Source organism: Ranitomeya variabilis, chromosome 3 (genome assembly GCF_051348905.1).
Source record: "Ranitomeya variabilis isolate aRanVar5 chromosome 3, aRanVar5.hap1, whole genome shotgun sequence".
NCBI lineage: Eukaryota > Metazoa > Chordata > Amphibia > Anura > Dendrobatidae > Ranitomeya > Ranitomeya variabilis.
In genome coordinates, this window is record NC_135234.1 from 283,026,259 (window position 1) to 283,046,212 (window position 19,954).

At 44.1% G+C, this 19,954-nt stretch overlaps 1 protein-coding gene across 1 annotated transcript in view; it reads right to left on the bottom strand.

The window, feature by feature from the left end:
* Positions 1-19,954, bottom strand: part of HNF1B (HNF1 homeobox B) — a 294,307-nt gene that overhangs the window by 247,325 nt on the left and 27,028 nt on the right. Inside the window, exon 3 of the mRNA XM_077295511.1 lies at positions 13,173-13,437. Within this exon, the coding sequence (XP_077151626.1) occupies positions 13,173-13,437 (265 nt within the window). The remainder of the gene's footprint in view (positions 1-13,172; positions 13,438-19,954) is intronic.

Consider the following 19,954-nt stretch of genomic DNA (forward strand, 5'->3'; position numbering starts at 1 on the left):
GATGCTTCCGAGATTGGAGCGGGGGCGGTTTTGTCACAGAGAAGTTCCAATGGCTCGGTGATGAAGCCATGTGCGTTCTTTTCTAGAAAATTCTCGCCCGCCGAGCGCAATTATGATGTGGGTAATCGGGAGCTTTTGGCCATGAAGTGGGCATTTGAGGAGTGGCGTCATTGGCTTGAGGGTGCTAGACATCGTGTGGTGGTCTTGACTGATCACAAAAATCTGATTTACCTTGAGTCTGCCAGGCGTCTGAATCCTAGACAGGCTCGTTGGTCGTTGTTTTTTTCTCGTTTCAATTTTGTGGTTTCATACCTGCCAGGTTCAAAGAATGTGAAGGCAGATGCTCTTTCCAGGAGTTTTGTGCCTGACTCTCCTGGAGACTCTGGGCCTACTGGTATCCTTAGGGATGGGGTAATATTGTCCGCCGTCTCCCCAGACTTGCGACGTGCATTGCAGGAGTTTCAGGCGGATAAACCTGATCGTTGTCCACCAGAAAGACTGTTTGTTCCGGATGATTGGACCAGTAGAGTCATCTCCGAGGTCCATTCTTCTGTGTTGGCTGGTCATCCTGGAATATTTGGTACTAGAGACTTGGTGGCCAGGTCTTTTTGGTGGCCTTCCTTGTCAAGGGATGTGCGCACCTTTGTGCAGTCTTGTGAAGTGTGTGCTCGGGCTAAGCCTTGCTGTTCTCGGGCCAGTGGGTTGTTGTTATCCTTGCCTATCCCGAAGAGGCCTTGGACGCACATTTCCATGGATTTTATTTCAGATCTCCCTGTCTCACAGAAAATGTCCGTTATCTGGGTTGTGTGTGACCGCTTTTCTAAGATGGTTCATTTGGTACCCTTGCCTAAGTTGCCTTCCTCTTCTGAGTTGGTCCCTTTATTTTTTCAGAACGTGGTTCGTTTGCATGGGATTCCGGAGAATATCGTTTCTGACAGGGGATCCCAGTTTGTGTCTAGATTTTGGCGGACGTTTTGTGCTAAGATTGGCATTGATTTGTCTTTCTCGTCTGCATTCCATCCTCAGACGAATGGCCAGACGGAGCGAACTAATCAGACCTTGGAAACTTATTTAAGGTGTTTTGTTTCTGCTGATCAAGATGACTGGGTTGCCTTTTTGCCACTGGCCGAATTTGCCCTTAATAATCGGGCTAGTTCTGCTACTTTGGTCTCTCCTTTCTTTTGTAATTCGGGGTTTCATCCTCGTTTTTCCTCTGGTCAGGTGGAGCCTTCGGATTGTCCTGGAGTGGACGTGGTGGTGGACAGGCTACATCAGATTTGGAATCAGGTGGTGGACAATTTGAAGTTGTCTCAGGAGAAGACTCAGCAGTTTGCTAATCGTCATCGCCGCGTGGGTCCCCGACTTCTTGTTGGGGACTTGGTGTGGTTGTCTTCTCGTTTTGTCCCTATGAAGGTCTCTTCTCCTAAGTTCAAGCCTCGGTTCATCGGTCCTTATAAGATCTTGGAGATTCTTAACCCTGTATCTTTTCGTTTGGATCTCCCAGCATCGTTTGCTATTCATAATGTGTTCCATCGGTCGTTATTGCGGAGGTATGAGGTGCCCGTTGTTCCTTCGGTTGAGCCTCCTGCTCCAGTGCTGGTGGAGGGAGAATTGGAGTATGTTGTTGAGAAGATCTTGCATTCTCGTGTTTCCAGACGTAAACTCCAGTATTTGGTTAAGTGGAAGGGTTATGGTCAGGAGGATAATTCCTGGGTGGTTGCCTCTGATGTTCATGCGACTGATTTGGTCCGCGCCTTCCATAGAGCTCATCCTGATCGCCCTGGGGGTTCTCGTGAGGGTTCGGTGACCCCTCCTCAAGGGGGGGGTACTGTTGTGGATTCTGTTTTTGGGCTCCCTCTGGTGGTTACGGCTGGTACTGGGTGACTTTGGTGGGTTGCGGTTTCTGCTTTCCACCTGTCCATCAGAGGCTGGGTGTTTCCTATTTAACCTGGCTTTTCTGTCATTCCCTTGCCGGCTATCAATGTACTCAGATGTGCTCAGTTTGGTTCCTGACTACCTGCTCCCAGATCTCTCAGGATAAGCTAAGTTCTGTTTTTTTTAGTTGTTTGGTTTTTTGTCCAGCTTGCTAATTATGACTCTATGCTAGCTGGTAGCTCTAGTGGGCTGAGGTTCTCCCCATGTGCCATGAGTTGGCACATGGGTTCTTGTAATCTCAGGATGGTTTTTGATTAGGGTTTTTTGCTGACCACTCAGACCCCTTTTGTATCATTCTGCTTTCTAGTTATAGCGGGCCTCATTTTGCTAAATCTATTTTCATCTCTATGTGCGTGCCTTCCTCTCATTTCACCGTCAATACATGTGGGGGGCAACTATACCTTTTGGGGTTCATTCCTCTGGAGGCAAGCTAGGTCTTTATTTCCTCTGCAGTGCTAGTTAGCTCTTAGGCTGGCGCGTGGCGTCTAGAATCAACGTAGGCACGCTCCCTGGCTATTTCTAGTTGTGTTTGTCAGGAGTAGGGCAGCGGTCAGCCCAGGTTCCATCACCCTAGAGCTCGTCCGTTATTTATGTTATTTTGCTTGTCCAGTGCTATCCCCAGCCATTGGGATCCATGACACCTTTCTTTGCCAATCTGGGTTATCATCCATGTATCTTACCTAGGTCTCCAATTAATTCTCTGGTTCCGGCAGTGGAGGAAAGGCTGACTGTGATGAGACAAAATCTGGAGGTTCTGAAGGAATCCCTGACCACAGCTCAAGAACATTATAAGAGATCGGCTGATAGATTCCGTAAACCTGCACCTATGTTCAAGGTAGGAGATTCCGTGTGGTTAGCAACTAAGAATCTGAAGTTAAACGTTCCTTCACAAAAACTTGGACAGAAATTCATTGGCCCTTTCAAGATCAACGGTATTGTGAGCTCTGTGGCCTGCCGGCTGAAGCTGCCTAGGACTATGAAGGTACACCCAGTTTTTCATGTATCTTTACTAAAGTCTGTATCTCCTAATACCTTCCAGGGACGGGTTGTGCCACCTTCGCATCCTGTGGTGATTGATGGGCAAGAACAATTTGTGGTGGAGGAAATTGTTGATTCCAGGATTCGCAGGAATCGGCTCCAATATCTGATAAGATGGCAGGGATATCTCCCTGAGGAAGACTCTTGGGAACCTGTGGAAAACATCAATGCCCAACAGAAGATTTCTCGTTTTCATCAGAGATTCCCTGAGAAACCAGGTCCAGGATCATCCTGAGGCTGCTTCTAAGGAGGGAATAATGTCAGGACTCTGAACATTTTTTATTACCTTTTTGTGCATTACTGCCCTTTTCCAAGATGGCGTCTTTGGTCTCATGTGCACTGTGTCTTCCTGCTATAAAACTCCACCCCAGCCTTCAGTCTGTGCTAGAGTATTCTGCCTTGCATCCAGCTCCTGACCTCTGGTGACTCCCTGGCTATATACCTGCTCCTGTGAACCTGTGTGGTGATCCTGCTACTCTGCTCTGAGTTCCTGCTGCATACACCAGTTCCAGTAATCCTCCTTCATCTGCTGCTCGTGTTTACTTCCATCTGCATTTGCTGGACATGTAAGCTGTTTCTGCTCTGCAAGAACCTGAGACTATTACCCAGACCTCCCTGGTTGAGCTAAGATATTATTTGAACTGCCTTATAAGCATATCTTTCTGTGTTGTGGACTAAGCAAGGACATATTCGTGTCAAGTATCCTCAAGAATAATTGTGCTTCATAGACTTTCTGCGTGATTGCATTTTCCTCTGAAGTTTCCTATAGACTGCTGAGCTGCATTTGATATTTGCACCAAGTGTTGTGGACTTGAGTTTCTCTCTGCACCTGTTTGAATCACCGTGTGATAATATAGACTTTACCACTTATAAAATTGTGTCCTGTAGTTGTCTTGTTCAATGCTAAGAATCTTCTGAGTTATCCCCTATAATTATTACACCGACAAATGAATTATCGACTATTCTGCTATCTATCTATGAAATATAAAGATATATATATGTGTGTGTGTGTCACATATATATATATATATATATATATATATATACTGTAAGCAGTGTGTATATATATATATATATATATATATATATACACTGCTTAAAAAATAAAGGGAACACTTAAACAACAGAATATAACTCCAAGTAAATCAAACTTCTGTGAAATCAAACTGTCCAATTAGGAAGCAACACTGTTTGACAATCAATTTCACATGCTGTTGTGCAAATAGAATAGACAACAGATGGAAATTATGGGCAATTATCAAGACACACTCAATAAAGGAATGGTCCTGCAGGTGGGGACCATAGACCACATCTCCGTACCAATGCTTTATGGCTGATGTTTTGGTCACTTCTGAATGTTGGTTGGGCTTTCACACTCGTGGTAGCATGAGATGGACATTACAGCCCACACAAGTGGCTCAGGTAGTGCAGTTCATCCAGGATGGCACATCAATGCGAGCTGTGGCAAGAAGGTTTGCTGTGTCTGTCAGCGTAGTGTCCAGAGGCTGGAGTCGCTACCAGGAGACGTCGAGGGGGCCATAGGAGCGCAACAACCCAGCAGCAGGACCGCTACCTCAGCCTTTGTGCAAGGAGGAACAAGAGGAGCACTACCAGAGCCCTGCAAAATGACCTCCAGTAGGCCACAAATGTGCATGTGTCTGCACAAATGGTTAGAAACCGACTCCATGAGGATGGTCTGAGTGACCAACGTCCGCAGAAGGGGGTTGTGCTCACAGCCCAACACCATGCAGGATGCTTGGCATTTGCCACAGAACACCAGGATTTGCAAATTTGCCACTGGCACCCTGTGCTCTTCAAGGATTAACGCAGCTTCACACTGAGCACATGTGACAGACGTGACAGAGTCTGGAGATGCCGTGGAGTGATCTGCTGCCTGCAACATCCTTCAGCATGACCGGTTTGGCAGTGGATCAGTAATGGTGTGGGGTGGAATTTCTTCGGAGGGTCGCACAGCCCTCCATGTGCTCGCCAGAGGTAGCCTGAATGCCATTAGGTACCGAGATGAGATCCTTAGACCCCTTGTGAGACCATATGCTGGGGCAGTTAGCCCTGGGTTCCTCCTAATGCAGGACAATGCCAGACCTTATGTGGCTGGAGTGTGTCAGCAGTTCCTGCAAGATGAAGGCATTGAAGCTATGGACTGGCTCGCCCATTCCCCAGACCTGAATCCGATTGAACACATCTGGGACATCATGTCTCGCACCATCCACCAACGTCACGTTGCACCACAGACTGTCCAGGAGTTGGCAGATGCTTTAGTCCAGGTATGGGAGGAGATCCCTCAGGAGGCCATCCGCCGCCTCATGAGGAGCATGCCCAGGCATTGTAGGGAGATCATACAGGCACGTGAAGGCCACACACACTACTGAGCATCATTTCCTTGTCTTGAGGCATTTCCACTGAAGTTAGATAAGCCTGTAACTTCATTTTCCACTTTGATTTTGAGCATCATTCCAACTCCAGACCTCCATGGGATATTAGTTGTGATTTACGTTGATTATTTTTAGGTTTTATTGTTCTCAACACATTCCACTATATACCGTATATACTCGAGTATAAGCTGAGATTTTCAGCCCACTTTTTTGGGCTGAAAGTGCCCCTTTCAGCTTATACTCGAGTCGTTGTCCCAGGGGGTCAGCGGGGGAGGGGGAGCGGCGGTTGTCACATACTCACCTGCTCCTGGTGCGGTCCCTGCATCTCCGATGGTCTCTGGGCAGCTCTTCCTGACTTCAGCGGTCACGTGGTACCGCTCAATAAAGTAATGAATATGGACGCATATTCATTACTTTAATGAGCGGTACGTGACCGCTGAACATAGGAAGATGCTGCCAACTCCCGGAGACCAACTGACAGTGAGACGCTGCCAGGGACCACGCCCGGAGCAGGTGAGTATGATGGGGAAGGTGAGCATTGCGCGATATTCACCTCTCCCCGTTCCACTGCTGCATGCAGCTCTGTCTTCCATCGTCTGGCTGTGACTGTTCAGGTCAGAGGGCACGATGATGTAGTTAATGTGTGCGCCGCCCTCTGCCTGAACAGTCACTGTGGAGGATGGAAGACAGAGCGGTGCGCAGCGGTGGAACGGGGAAGGTGAATATCGCAAGAGGCGGGGGCCTGAGCGAAGAGAAGTATGTGATTTTTTTATTTTAATCTCAGCAACAGCATATGGGGCATAATGTATGGAGCATCTTATGGGGCCATAATGTATGGAGCATCTTATGGGGCCATAATGTATGGAGCTTCTTATGAGGCATAATGTATGGAGCATCTTATGGGGCATAATGTGTGGAGCATCTTATGGGGCATAATGTGTGGAGCATCTTATGGGGCATAATGTGTGGAGCATCTTATGGGACATAATGTGAGGAGCATCTTATGGGGCATAATCTATGGAGCATCTTATGGGGCATAATGTGTGGAGCATCTTGTGGGGCATAATCTATGGAGCATCTTATGGGGCATAATGTATGGAGCATCTTATGAGGCATAATGTATGGAGCATCTTATGGGGCATAATGTGTGGAGCATTTTATGGGGCATAATGTGTGGAGCATCTTATAGAGCATAATCTATGGAGCATCTCATGGGGCATAATCTATGGAGCATCTTATGGGACATAATCTATGGAGCATAATGTGTGGAGCATCTTATGGGGCATAATCTATGGAGCATCTTATGGGGCATAATGTATGGAGCATCTTATGGGGCATAATGTATGGAGCATCTCATGGGGCATAATGTATGGAGCATCTTATGGGGCATAATGTGTGGAGCATCTTATGGGGCATAATCTATGGAGCATCCTATGGGGCATAATCTATGGAGCATTTTATGGGGCATAATCTATGGAGCATTTTATGGGGCATAATCTATGGAGAGTCTTATGGGGCATAAACTATGGAGCATCTTATGGGGCATAATGTATGGAGGATCTTATGGGACATAATCTATGGAGCATCTTATGGGGCATAATCTATGGAGCATTTTATGGGTATAATCTATGGAGCATCTTATGGGGCCATCAACCTTTATGCAGCATTGTATGGGGCAAATGTTTCTATGGAGCATCTTATGGGGCCATTATTAACCTTTGTGCTGCATTATATGGGGCATATTTTAATATGGAGAATCTTATGGGGTGTATTTTGTATGGAGCATCTTATGGGGCATAATGTATGGAGCATCTTATGGGGCATAATCTATGGAGCATCTTATGGGGCATAACGTATGGAGCATCTTATGGGGCATAATGTATGGAGCATCTTGTGGGGCATAATGTGTTGAGCATTTTATGGGGCATAATGTGTGGAGCATCTTATGGGTCATAATCTATGGAGCATAATGTGTGGAGCATCTTATGGGGCATAATCTATGGAGCATCTTATGGGGCATAATCTATGGAGCATCTTATGGGGCATAATGTATGGAGCATTTTATGGGGCATAATGTGTTGAGCATTTTATGGGGCACATTGTGTGGAGCATCTTATGGAGCATAATCTATGGAGCATCTCATGGGGCATAATCTATGGAGCATCTTATGGGGCATAATGTATGGAGCATCTTATGGGGCATAATCTATGGAGCATAATGTGTGGAGCATCTTATGGGGCATAATCTATGGAGCATCTTATGGGGCATAATGTATGGAGCATCTCATGGGGCATAATGTATGGAGCATCTTATGGGGCATAATGTATGGAGCATCTTATGGGGCATAATCTATGGAGCATCTTATGGGGCATAATGTGTGGAGCATCTTGTGGGGCATAATCTATGGAGCATCTTATGGGGCATAATGTATGGAGCATCTTATGAGGCATAATGTATGGAGCATCTTATGGGGCATAATGTGTGGAGCATTTTATGGGGCATAATGTGTGGAGCATCTTATGGAGCATAATCTATGGAGCATCTCATGGGGCATAATCTATGGAGCATCTTATGGGGCATAATGTATGGAGCATCTTATGGGCATAATCTATGGAGCATAATGTGTGGAGCATCTTATGGGGCATAATCTATGGAGCATCTTATGGGGCATAATGTATGGAGCATCTTATGAGGCATAATGTATGGAGCATCTTATGGGGCATAATGTGTGGAGCATTTTATGGGGCATAATGTGTGGAGCATCTTATGGAGCATAATCTATGGAGCATCTCATGGGGCATAATCTATGGAGCATCTTATGGGGCATAATGTATGGAGCATCTTATGGGGCATAATCTATGGAGCATAATGTGTGGAGCATCTTATGGGGCATAATCTATGGAGCATGTTATGGGGCATAATGTATGGAGCATCTCATGGGGCATAATGTATGGAGCATCTCATGGGGCATAATGTATGGAGCATCTTATGGGGCATAATGTGTGGAGCATCTTATGGAGCATAATCTATGGAGCATCCTATGGGGCATAATCTATGGAGCATTTTATGGGGCATAATCTATGGAGCATTTTATGGGGCATAATCTATGGAGAGTCTTATGGGTCATAAACTATGGAGCATCTTGTGGGGCATAATGTATGGAGGATCTTATGGGGCATAATTTATGGAGCATCTTATGGGGCATAATCTATGGAGCATTTTATGGGGCATAATGTATGGAGCATCTTATGAGGCATAATGTATGGAGCATCTTATGGGGCATAATGTGTGGAGCATTTTTTGGGGCATAATGTGTGGAGCATCTTATGGAGCATAATCTATGGAGCATCTCATGGGGCATAATCTATGGAGCATCTTATGGGGCATAATGTATGGAGCATCTTATGGGGCATAATCTATGGAGCATAATGTGTGGAGCATCTTATGGGGCATAATCTATGGAGCATGTTATGGGGCATAATGTATGGAGCATCTTATGGGGCATAATGTATGGAGCATCTCATGGGGCATAATGTATGGAGCATCTTATGGGGCATAATGTGTGGAGCATCTTATGGAGCATAATCTATGGAGCATCCTATGGGGCATAATATATGGAGCATTTTATGGGGCATAATCTATGGAGCATTTTATGGGGCATAATCTATGGAGAGTCTTATGGGTCATAAACTATGGAGCATCTTATGGGGCATAATGTATGGAGGATCTTATGGGGCATAATCTATGGAACATCTTATGAGGCATAATCTATGGAGCATTTTATGGGGCATAATCTATGGAGAGTCTTATGGGGCATAAACTATGGAGCATCTTATGGGGCATAATCTATGGAGCATCTTATGGGGCATAATGTATGGAGGATCTTATGGGGCATAATCTATGGAGCATCTTATGGGGCATAATCTATGGAGCATTTTATGGGTATAATCTATGGAGCATCTTATGGGGCCATCAACCTTTATGCAGCATTGTATGGGGCAAATGTTTCTATGGAGCATCTTATGGGGCCATTATTAACCTTTGTGCTGCATTATATGGGGCATATATTAATATGGAGAATCTTATGGGGTGTATTTTGTATGGAGCATCTTATGGGGCCCATCATGAACTGTATGGAGCATTATATGGGACTCCTGATTCAATATGGATATTCAAAAACACTTAACCTACTGATGTCTCAATTAATTTTACTTTTATTGGTATCTATTTTTATTTTTGAAATTTACCAGTAGCTGCTGCATCTTCCACCCTAAGCTTATACTTGAGTCATTAAGTTTTCCAAGTTTATTGTGGCAAAATTAGGGGGGTCGGCTTATTCTCGGGTTGGCTTATACTCGAGTATATACGGTAATGAATAAAGATTTATAACTGGAATATTTCATTCAGTGATATCTACGATGTGGTATTTTAGATTTTAGTGTTCCCTTTATTTTTTTGAGCAGTGTGTGTGTGTGTGTATATATACAGTGGGGCAAAAAAGTATTTAGTCAGTCAGCAATAGTGCAAGTTCCACCACTTAAAAAGATGAGAGGTGTCTGTAATTTACATCATAGGTAGACCTCAACTATGGGAGACAAACAGACAAAAAAAATCCAGAAAATCACATTGTCTGTTTTTTTATCATTTTATTTGCATATTATGGTGGAAAATAAGTATTTGGTCAGAAACAAACAATCAAGATTTCTGGCTCTCACAGACCTGTAACTTCTTCTTTAAGAGTCTCCTCTTTCCTCCACTCATTACCTGTAGTAATGGCACCTGTTTAAACTTGTTATCAGTATAAAAAGACACCTGTGCACACCCTCAAACAGTCTGACTCCAAACTCCACTATGGTGAAGACCAAAGAGCTGTCAAAGGACAGTAGAAACAAAATTGTAGCCCTGCACCAGGCTGGGAAGACTGAATCTGCAATAGCCAACCAGCTTGGAGTGAAGAAATCAACAGTGGGAGCAATAATTAGAAAATGGAAGACATTCAAGACCACTGATAATCTCCCTCGATCTGGGGCTCCACGCAAAATCCCACCCCGTGGGGTCAGAATGATCACAAGAACGGTGAGCAAAAATCCCAGAACCACGCGGGGGGGCCTAGTGAATGAACTGCAGAGAGCTGGGACCAATGTAACAAGGCCTACCATAAGTAACACACTACGCCACCATGGACTCAGATCCTGCAGTGCCAGACGTGTCCCACTGCTTAAGCCAGTACATGTCCGGGCCCGTCTGAAGTTTGCTAGAGAGCATTTGGATGATCCAGAGGAGTTTTGGGAGAATGTCCTATGGTCTGATGAAACCAAACTGGAACTGTTTGGTAGAAACACAACTTGTCGTGTTTGGAGGAAAAAGAATACTGAGTTGCATCCATCAAACACCATACCTACTGTAAAGCATGGTGGTGGAAACATCATGCTTTGGGGCTGTTTCTCTGCAAAGGGGCCAGGAAGACTGATCCGGGTACAAGAAAGAATGAATGGGGCCATGTATCGTGAGATTTTGAGTGCAAACCTCCTTCCATCAGCAAGGGCATTGAAGATGAAACGTGGCTGGGTCTTTCAACATGACAATGACCCAAAGCACACCGCCAGGGCAATGAAGGAGTGGCTTCGTAAGAAGCATTTCAAGGTCCTGGAGTGGCCTAGCCAGTCTCCAGATCTCAACCCTATAGAAAACCTTTGGAGGGAGTTGAAAGTCCGTGTTGCCAAGCGAAAAGCCAAAAACATCACTGCTCTAGAGGAGATCTGCATGGAGGAATGGGCCAACATACCAACAACAGTGTGTGGCAACCTTGTGAAGACTTACAGAAAACGTTTGACCTCTGTCATTGCCAACAAAGGATATATTACAAAGTATTGAGATGAAATTTTGTTTCTGACCAAATACTTATTTTCCACCATAATATGCAAATAAAATGATAAAAAAACAGACAATGTGATTTTCTGGATTTTTTTTCTCAGTTTGTCTCCCATAGTTGAGGTCTACCTATGATGTAAATTACAGACGCCTCTCATCTTTTTAAGTGGTGGAACTTGCACTATTGCTGACTGACTAAATACTTTTTTGCCCCACTGTATGTATATATATATATATATATATATATATACTAGATTGTGGCCCGATTCTAACGCATCGGGTATTCTAGAATATGCATGTCCCCGTAGTATATGGACAATGATGATTCCAGAATTCGCTGCAGACTGTGCCCGTCGCTGATTGGTCGAGGCAACCATTATGACATCTACGTCGATACTGTGCCCGTCGCTGATTGGTCGAGGCCTGGCGGCCTCGACCAATCACAGACGCGGGATTTCCAGGACAGACAGACAGACAGACAGACAGATCGATCTATATATATATATAATACAGGTATATATACCTATTCTATGTTTATATATCTATTCTAACCTGTAAGTGTGATTTTACTGTAGACCGCACATGAATTTCTGGCTTTTCAAAGGACACCGCTGCGTATTTCTCGCAAGTCACACTGATGGTCCATGTGGTTTGCAAGTTTTTCTCACACCCATAGACTTGCATTGGTGAGTCTCAGCCGATATACTGTGCAAATCACAGCATGCTGCGATTCCACTCGCACGTATAATACGGCCCAGAAAAAAAATGGTGATAGGAGCTGCCCCATAGATTAACAGTGGTCCAAGTGCTATGCAATTTTTTCTCACATAGCACTAATCCGTATTTCTCTCTAGTGTGACTCCGGCCTTAAAATGATACCTTGGTAGATGAAATCCCTCTTATGGTTGTTCATTAATCTTTATTTTTAATTTGTAGTTAATGAGATTCTTGTGCCCTAAGGCGGGGTTGGTGCATGTGGTCCTCTGATTACATATTCATAATGCAGACTGCTGACAGGTCACTGATCCCTCAATGACCTGCCCCCTGGTTTGCATAATGAATACCTAACATACTGAAGAAAGAGACAAAAGACGCGTCAGCAGGAAGGTGCCAGCTGTGGCACCTGCTCTTCAGCATAATCGCATGGTTAGTGTGGCAATAATACATTTTCTTGATGTTATCCAGCTAGGGAAAAAAGAAAAAAAAACAACAATTTGAAAATGGCACCCACCGCGCCTGCGCATGCGTTGGCGGCGCTATCTTACTGGAGAAGAAAAAAAAAATCCTCCTCCAAGATGGCGCTTCCCAATTCTGCGCAGTAGCAGCTCTCGGATCACAGCTATGGACACCAATAGCTGCATTATGAATATCTGATCACCACATACACCTAAGGCTACGTTCACATTTGCGTTGTGCGCCGCAGCGTCGGCGCCGCAACGCACAACGCAAATAAAAACGCAGCAAAACGCATGCACAACGCTGCGTTTTGCGCCGCATGCGTCGTTTTTTTCATTGAATTTGGATGCAGCAAAAATGCAACTTGCTGCGTCCTCTGCGCCCGGACGCGGGCGCCGCAGCGACGCATGCGGCGCAAAACGCAAGTGCGCCGCATGTCCATGCACCCCCATGTTAAATATAGGGTCGCATGACGCATGCGGCGCCGCTGCGGCGCCCGACGCTGCGGCGAGGACCGCAAATGTGAACGTAGCCTAAGCACCACATACACTAGCCCTGCCTTAGGGCACGAGAATCTCATTAACTATAAACTAAAAATAAAGATTAGAAAACAACCACAAGACAGATTTCATCAACCAAGGTATCATTTAATCAGAATAACGGTGCTGACCTGACAGTGTGTGTAAGTTACTGTGCACAATCCTGCTGACAGGTTCCCTTTAACTGTTTTATAGGGAAATGGCTTTTCTCCATTATTACCTGTTACACTCTTCAACTAATGCCTCTCTTTCTTCTTTGCTGGGGTTCTTTTGTCTTTCATATGCTTGGTAAAGAATATGCTGGGAAGCTGGTCCCCATTTGAAGCGATTTCGTCTCATTTTCTTGTTGGTCGGTTCTGAGCACGAATCATCAGATTGCCCGGTGACTTGGTTTTGTTGGTTAAACTCCGGAAAGAGAAACAGCAGCTGTTCCTGATTGCTTTTGTCTGTCATATTTCCAGAACCCTGGACTGTTAGGCTGAATTCTGTGAAGGAAAAGGGGAAAATAAATCTATCAATGGAAAACAAGTATCATGCAACACAAAGTAAGGATATGTACAGTTGTGCTCAAAAGCTTACATACCCCGGCGCAATTCTTGCTTTCTTGGCCTTTTTTCAGAGAATATGAATGATTACACCAAAACTTTTTCTCCACTCATGGTTAGTGGTTGAGTGAAGCCATTTATTGTCAAACTTCTGTGTTTTCTCTTTTTAAATCATAATGACAACCCAAAACATCCAAATGACCCTGATCAAAAGTTCACATACCCTGGCGATTTTGGCCTAATAACATGCATAGAAGTTGACACAAATGGATTTTATTTGCTACTAAAGGTAACATCCTCACCTGTGACCTGTTTGCTTGTAATCAGTGTGTGCATAAAAACTAACTGAGTTTCTGGGATCCAGACAGACTCTTGCATCTTTCATCCAGCCATTGACATTTCTGGATTGTCATGGGGAAGGCAAAAGAATTGTCAACGGATCTACGGGAAAAGGTAGTTAAACTGTATAAAATAGGAAAGAGATACAAAAAGATATCCAAGGAATTGATAATGCCAGCCAACAACGTTCAAACTATGATTAACAAATGGAAAATCAGGGGCTCTTTAAAAACAAAACCACGGTCAGGTAGACCAACAAAAATGTTGTCCACAACTACCAGGAAAATTGTTTCCAGAAGAAAGCCATTACTGTGCAAATGCCACAAAGTATCTTGCACAATATGCAAAACAGCACAGAGACAAGCCTCAAAACTTCTGTAACAAGGTAATTTAGAGTGATGAGACCAAAATTCAACTTTTCGGCATCAACCATAAATGTTACATTTGGAGAGGGGTCAACAAGGCTTATGATGAAAGGAACACCATTCCTACTGTAAAGCGTGGAGGTGGATTGCTGATGTTTTGGGGATGTGTGAGCTACAAAGGCACAGAAAACGTGGTCAAAGTTGAAGGGAAGATGAATGCAGCACATTATCAGCAAATACTGTAGGCAAATTTGCGCTCATCAGCCCGGAAGCTGTGCATGGGTAGGACTTGGATGTTCCAACATCACAACGATTCAAAACACAAGGCCAAGTCAACCTCTCATTGGCTACAGCAGAACAAAGTGAAGGTTCTGGAATGGCCATCTCAGTCTCCTGACTTCAATATCATTGAGCCAATCTGGGGAGATCTCAAGCGCGCAGTTCATGCTAGACAGTCCAGGAATTTACAGGAACTGGATGCATTTTGCCAAGAAGAGTGGGCAGCTTTACCATCTGAGAAAATAAATAACTTCATCCACAACTACCACAAAAGACTTCAAGCTGTCATTGATGTTAGAGGGGGCAATACACGGTATTAAGAAATGGGGTATGTGAACTTTTGATCAGGGTCATTTGGATGTTTTTGGTTGTCATTATGATTTAAAAATAGAAACATAGTAGTTTGACAATAAATGGCTTCACCTAACCACTAATCAAAAGTGGAGAAAAAAATATTTGGTGTTATCATTCATATTCTTTGAAAAAAGGCCAAGAAAGCAATAATTCTGCCAGGTATGTAAACTATTGAGCACAACTGTAACTGGTTTCTTTTTGTTTAACCCCTTTACACGACAAAAGTGTTTTTATCTTCGGAACCAGACCAAATTTTACAATTCTGACCAGTGTCAATTTATGAGGTAATAACTCTGGAGCGCTTCAACATATCTCACTGATTCTGAGAATATTTTTTCGTGACATATTGTACCTCATGACAGTGGAAAAATTTTTTGATATGACTTGCATTTGTTAAAAAAATTGAAATTTGGTGAAATTTAAAAGTGTTGCAACTACCGAATTTGAATTTTTATGCCCTTAAATCATAAGGTTATGAACGCAAAATTGTTAATGAATAACATTTACCACATGTCTACTTTATAATTTCTTGTGCAGTTTCTCCTAAGTACACCGGTACCCAATATGTGAGAGAAAACTATTGTTTGCGCTCACAGCAGGGCTTAAAAGGGAAGGAGCGTAATTTGACTTTTTGAATGCAAAATTTGCTGGAATAATTAGCAGGCGCCATGTCATGTTTGAAGTACCACTGATGTGCCTCAAAAGTAGAAATCCCCTATAAGTGACACCATATTGGAAACTAGACCCCTCAGGGAACTTATCTAGATTTGTGCTGAGCACATTGAACCCTCAGGTGTACAAAGAAGTTTGTAATGTAGAGCCGTGAAAATAAAAAAAAAGTTCCAGTAAAAATGTTGTTTTGGCCACAGATTTTTTTCATTTTCACAAGGATAGCAGGAGAAAAGGGAACCCAAAGTTTGTTGAGCAAAATTTCCCCTGAGTACACAGATACTGCATATGTGGTCGAAAACTACTTTTCAAGCATAGTACAAAGCTCAGATAGGAAGAAACGCAATATTGGAGTTCAGATTTTGCTGGACTGGTTTGATGGTGCCATGTAACATTGGCAGAGCTCCTGAGGTGCCAGAACAGGAGAATCCCCATAAGAGACCCCATTTTACAAACTACACCTCTCATTGAATTAATCTAGGGGTTCAGTGATCATATCACACCACAGTTGGTTCACAGAATTTTATATCATTGGGCAGTGAAGAAAAAAATAATTACATTTCTACCACCCAAAAAAATTTTTAGCCCCAGATTTCAAAGTTTTACATTGGAAAATGTGTAAAAATGGCAGCAAAATTTGTTCCACAATTTCTGCTGAATGGAGAAATACCGCATATGTGGCTGTACCGTACTGCTTACCCATACGGCGAGACTCGGGAGGGACTGAGCTCTTTTTGCCTTCTCGAGCACAGATTTTCCTTGAATAGTTTGACTCCATATAGAGAGCCCCTAAGTACTAGAAGAGCAGAATTCCCCTTAAAGTTACCCTATTTTGGAAATTATACGCATTTGGGAATTTAGCTACAGGTGTAGTGACGAATTTGACCCCATGGGTGTTTTCCGGAAACAAGTAGCAGTGGATGTTACTGTGTGAAAATTGCAAACTGCCCTTGTAGTGATCACTACGTTGTAGTGATCAGTACTTTGTAGTGACCAGTATATTGTATTGCCAGGGGCGGACACAGACTGCAGAGGGCCCCTGTGCAAGAAATTTTCCTGGGCCCCCCCCTCCCATACTGCAACAAAGTTATGTAAACATAGATGCTCCATATAACGCTGTGCCTGTGCCGCCACATATAATGCTCCATACAATTCATTATGGCCCCATAGATGCTCCATATAACGCTGTGCCTGTGGCGCCACATATAATGCTCCATACAATTCATTATGGCCCCATAGATGCTCCATATAACGCTGTGCCTGTGCCGCCACATATAATGCTCCATACAATTCATTATGGCCCCATAGATGCTCCATATAACGCTGTGCCTGTGCCGCCACATATAATGCTCCATACAATTCATTATGGCCCCATAGATGCTCCATATAACGCTGTGCCTGTGCCGCCACATATAATGCTCCATACAATTCATTATGGCCCCATAGATGCTCCATATAACGCTGTGCCTGTGCCGCCACATATAATGCTCCATACAATTCATTATGGCCCCATAGATGCTCCATATAACGCTGTGCCTGTGCCGCCACATATAATGCTCCATAGTCCATACAATTCATTATGGCCCAGCCCAGATGCTCCATATAATGCTGTGCCGCCACATATAATGCTCCATACAATTCATTATTACCCCATAGATGCTCCATCCATAATATGGATGGAGCATCTATGGGGCCATAATGAGTAATGGAGCATTATATGTGGCGGCACAGCTTTATATGGACTCCCTCCCTATAAAGCTGTGCCGCCAGATATAATGCTCCAATTCATTATGGCCCCCATAGATAGATGCTGAGTGTCTGATGCTCCATATATAACGCCTGTGCCGCTCAATTCATTATGGCCCCGGGCCCGGCCCCCAGGGCCCCATAGATAGATGCTGAGTGAGTGATGCTGCTCCGTCCATATATAACGCCTGTGCCGCCGGCGCCACATATAAATGCTGCAATAAAAAAAAAAAAGACATACTCAGTCACCTCGGCTCGACTCTCGTCTCTGCCCGCCCGCTGGTCCTCACCGTCCCGTCTCTCCGCACTGACTGATCAGGCAGAGGGCGGCGCGCACACTATACGTCATCCGCGTGCCCTCTGACCTGAACAGTCAGAGCGCAGAGACGGGACGGGATTGGAAGATGGAGCGGCGCGTGGATAGTGGACAGGTAAATATACTCACCTCCTGCTCCTGGCTCCTTCTCCCAGACCCGGACTGTGGACAGATCATGGTCTCCGCAGACTCCGGGCAGTGGCGGGCGCTGGGCACGGCAGCTTCTGAGGCTGCTCCAGCGGTCATGTCACTCGCTGGGTACCGCGGCGCCGGCCCGGCGCTCATTACAGCAGGCTGAGCAGGAAATTCAGGAATGATGATCCACGCGTCGCAGCGGCAGGCAGGCTGCAGTGCAGCAGCACACTGAGTCACAACAATTGTCGATTGCCGACGTGCCGTGCATGTCCGTCGGGTCGGGCCCCCTCCCCGCTCTAGGCCCCGGTGCGGCTGCACCGGTTGAACCGGCGGTATGTCCGCCCCTGTGTATTGCCCAGCTCAAGCTTCTGGAGACATTCACCTGTAAATTAGATGGGCTGTTATTGCTACAGAAATGCCAAACATATGGACCCTAAATGTGGTTTAGGCACATTGAGGCTCAGAAGGGAGGGGGTATTTGGATTTGGGAGCACAGGATTTGCTGAATTTCTTTTTTTTTTTTTTTTTGGGGGGGGGGGGGGGCAAGGGCCATTGCGCTTTTCCAAAGCCTTTTTACTAACAGCAACGTGTAAGCCCCTATATTTATTTTAACAGATGACGAACCTGAGTGGGAACTTGCTTATTTTGTAGATTGAGTTGAATCTTTTATTGGGAACATTTTACATAACATTTGGGATCACATTTATCCCGTGCTCTACGCTGAGCACTTACGTTGGGAGTTTCCATTTAAATCTCTGAGTGATAAAATTCAGATGAAACCCTCAAAGCGTCCATCCACTATAATGAGGCAACAGAGTTACTCTGGACTCCGTCTGGCCTCTTTTCAGAATAGCCAACGTCACATTTCTGCACGTCTAAAAAGACAGACACTGCACAGGATAAATATGAACCGAGCTTTTCTGCGATCTTTGGGAGGCAGAATGAAAAAAATTACCAGCAGGTGAAGAATTGGTTTTATTTATTTTTTACTTTGTTTCTCATGACTAGATGATTTTTTTCTTTGGGTCAGTGCAATTACAACGATACTAGATTTATATCGTGTTTTTAGGTTTCGCTGCTGTCACACACTAGAAGACACTTTTTTGCAAAAATTAGCATTTGCATCGCCATATTTTGAGAGCTATAATTGTTTTTTGCAGGACGAGTTGACGATTTTATTGGCACCATTTTTGGGCGCATGACATTTTTTTATCGCTTTTTATTTCGATTTTTGGGAGGTAGAATGAACTAAAACCAGCAATTCAGGAATTGTTTTTTTTTTGGGGGGGGTTTATGCCGTTCCATGTGTGATAAAATTGATAATGCAACTTTATTCTTCGGGTCAGTACAATTACAAAAATACCACATTTATATATTTTTTGGTTTTGTCGCTTTTACACAATAATACACAAAACTATTTTATAGAAAAAATTATTATTTTTGCATTGATTTATTCTGAGAGCTACAACTTTTTTTTATTTTTCCACTGATGGAGCTGTATGGCAGATTGTTTTCTGTGGGGCAAGATGACGTTTTCAGCTATACCATTTTTACTTACATTTGTCTTTTTGATCGGGTTTTATTCCACTTTTTGTTTGTCAGTATGATGAATAAGAATAGTGGCAATACCAAATAAAAGTACTTTTTTTTTTTTTTTTCATAAAGATATTTATTTATGGGTACAATATACACTCACCGGCCACTTTATTAGGTACACCATGCTAGTAACGGGTTGGACCCCCTTTTGCCTTCAGAACTGCCTCAATTCTTCGTGGCATAGATTCAACAAGGTGCTGGAAGCATTCCTCAGAGATTTTGGTCCATATTGACATGATGGCATCACACAGTTACCGCAGATTTGTCGGCTGCACATCCCAAAGATGCTCCATACAAGGCAGGATGGATCCATGCTTTCATGTTGTTTACGCCAAATTCTGACCCTACCATCCGAATGTCGCAGCAGAAATCGAGACTCATCAGACCAAGCAACGTTTTTCCAATCTTCTACTGTCCAATTTCGATGAGCTTGTACAAATTGTAGCCTCAGTTTCCTGTTCTTAGCTGAAAGGAGTGGTACCCGGTGTGGTCTTCTGCTGCTGTAGCCCATCTGCCTCAAAGTTCGACGCACTGTGCGTTCAGAGATGCTCTTAGGCCTACCTTGGTTGTAACGGGTGGCGATTTGAGTCACTGTTGCCTTTCTATCTGCTCGAACCAGTCTGCCCATTCTCCTCTGACCTCTGGCATCAACAAGGCA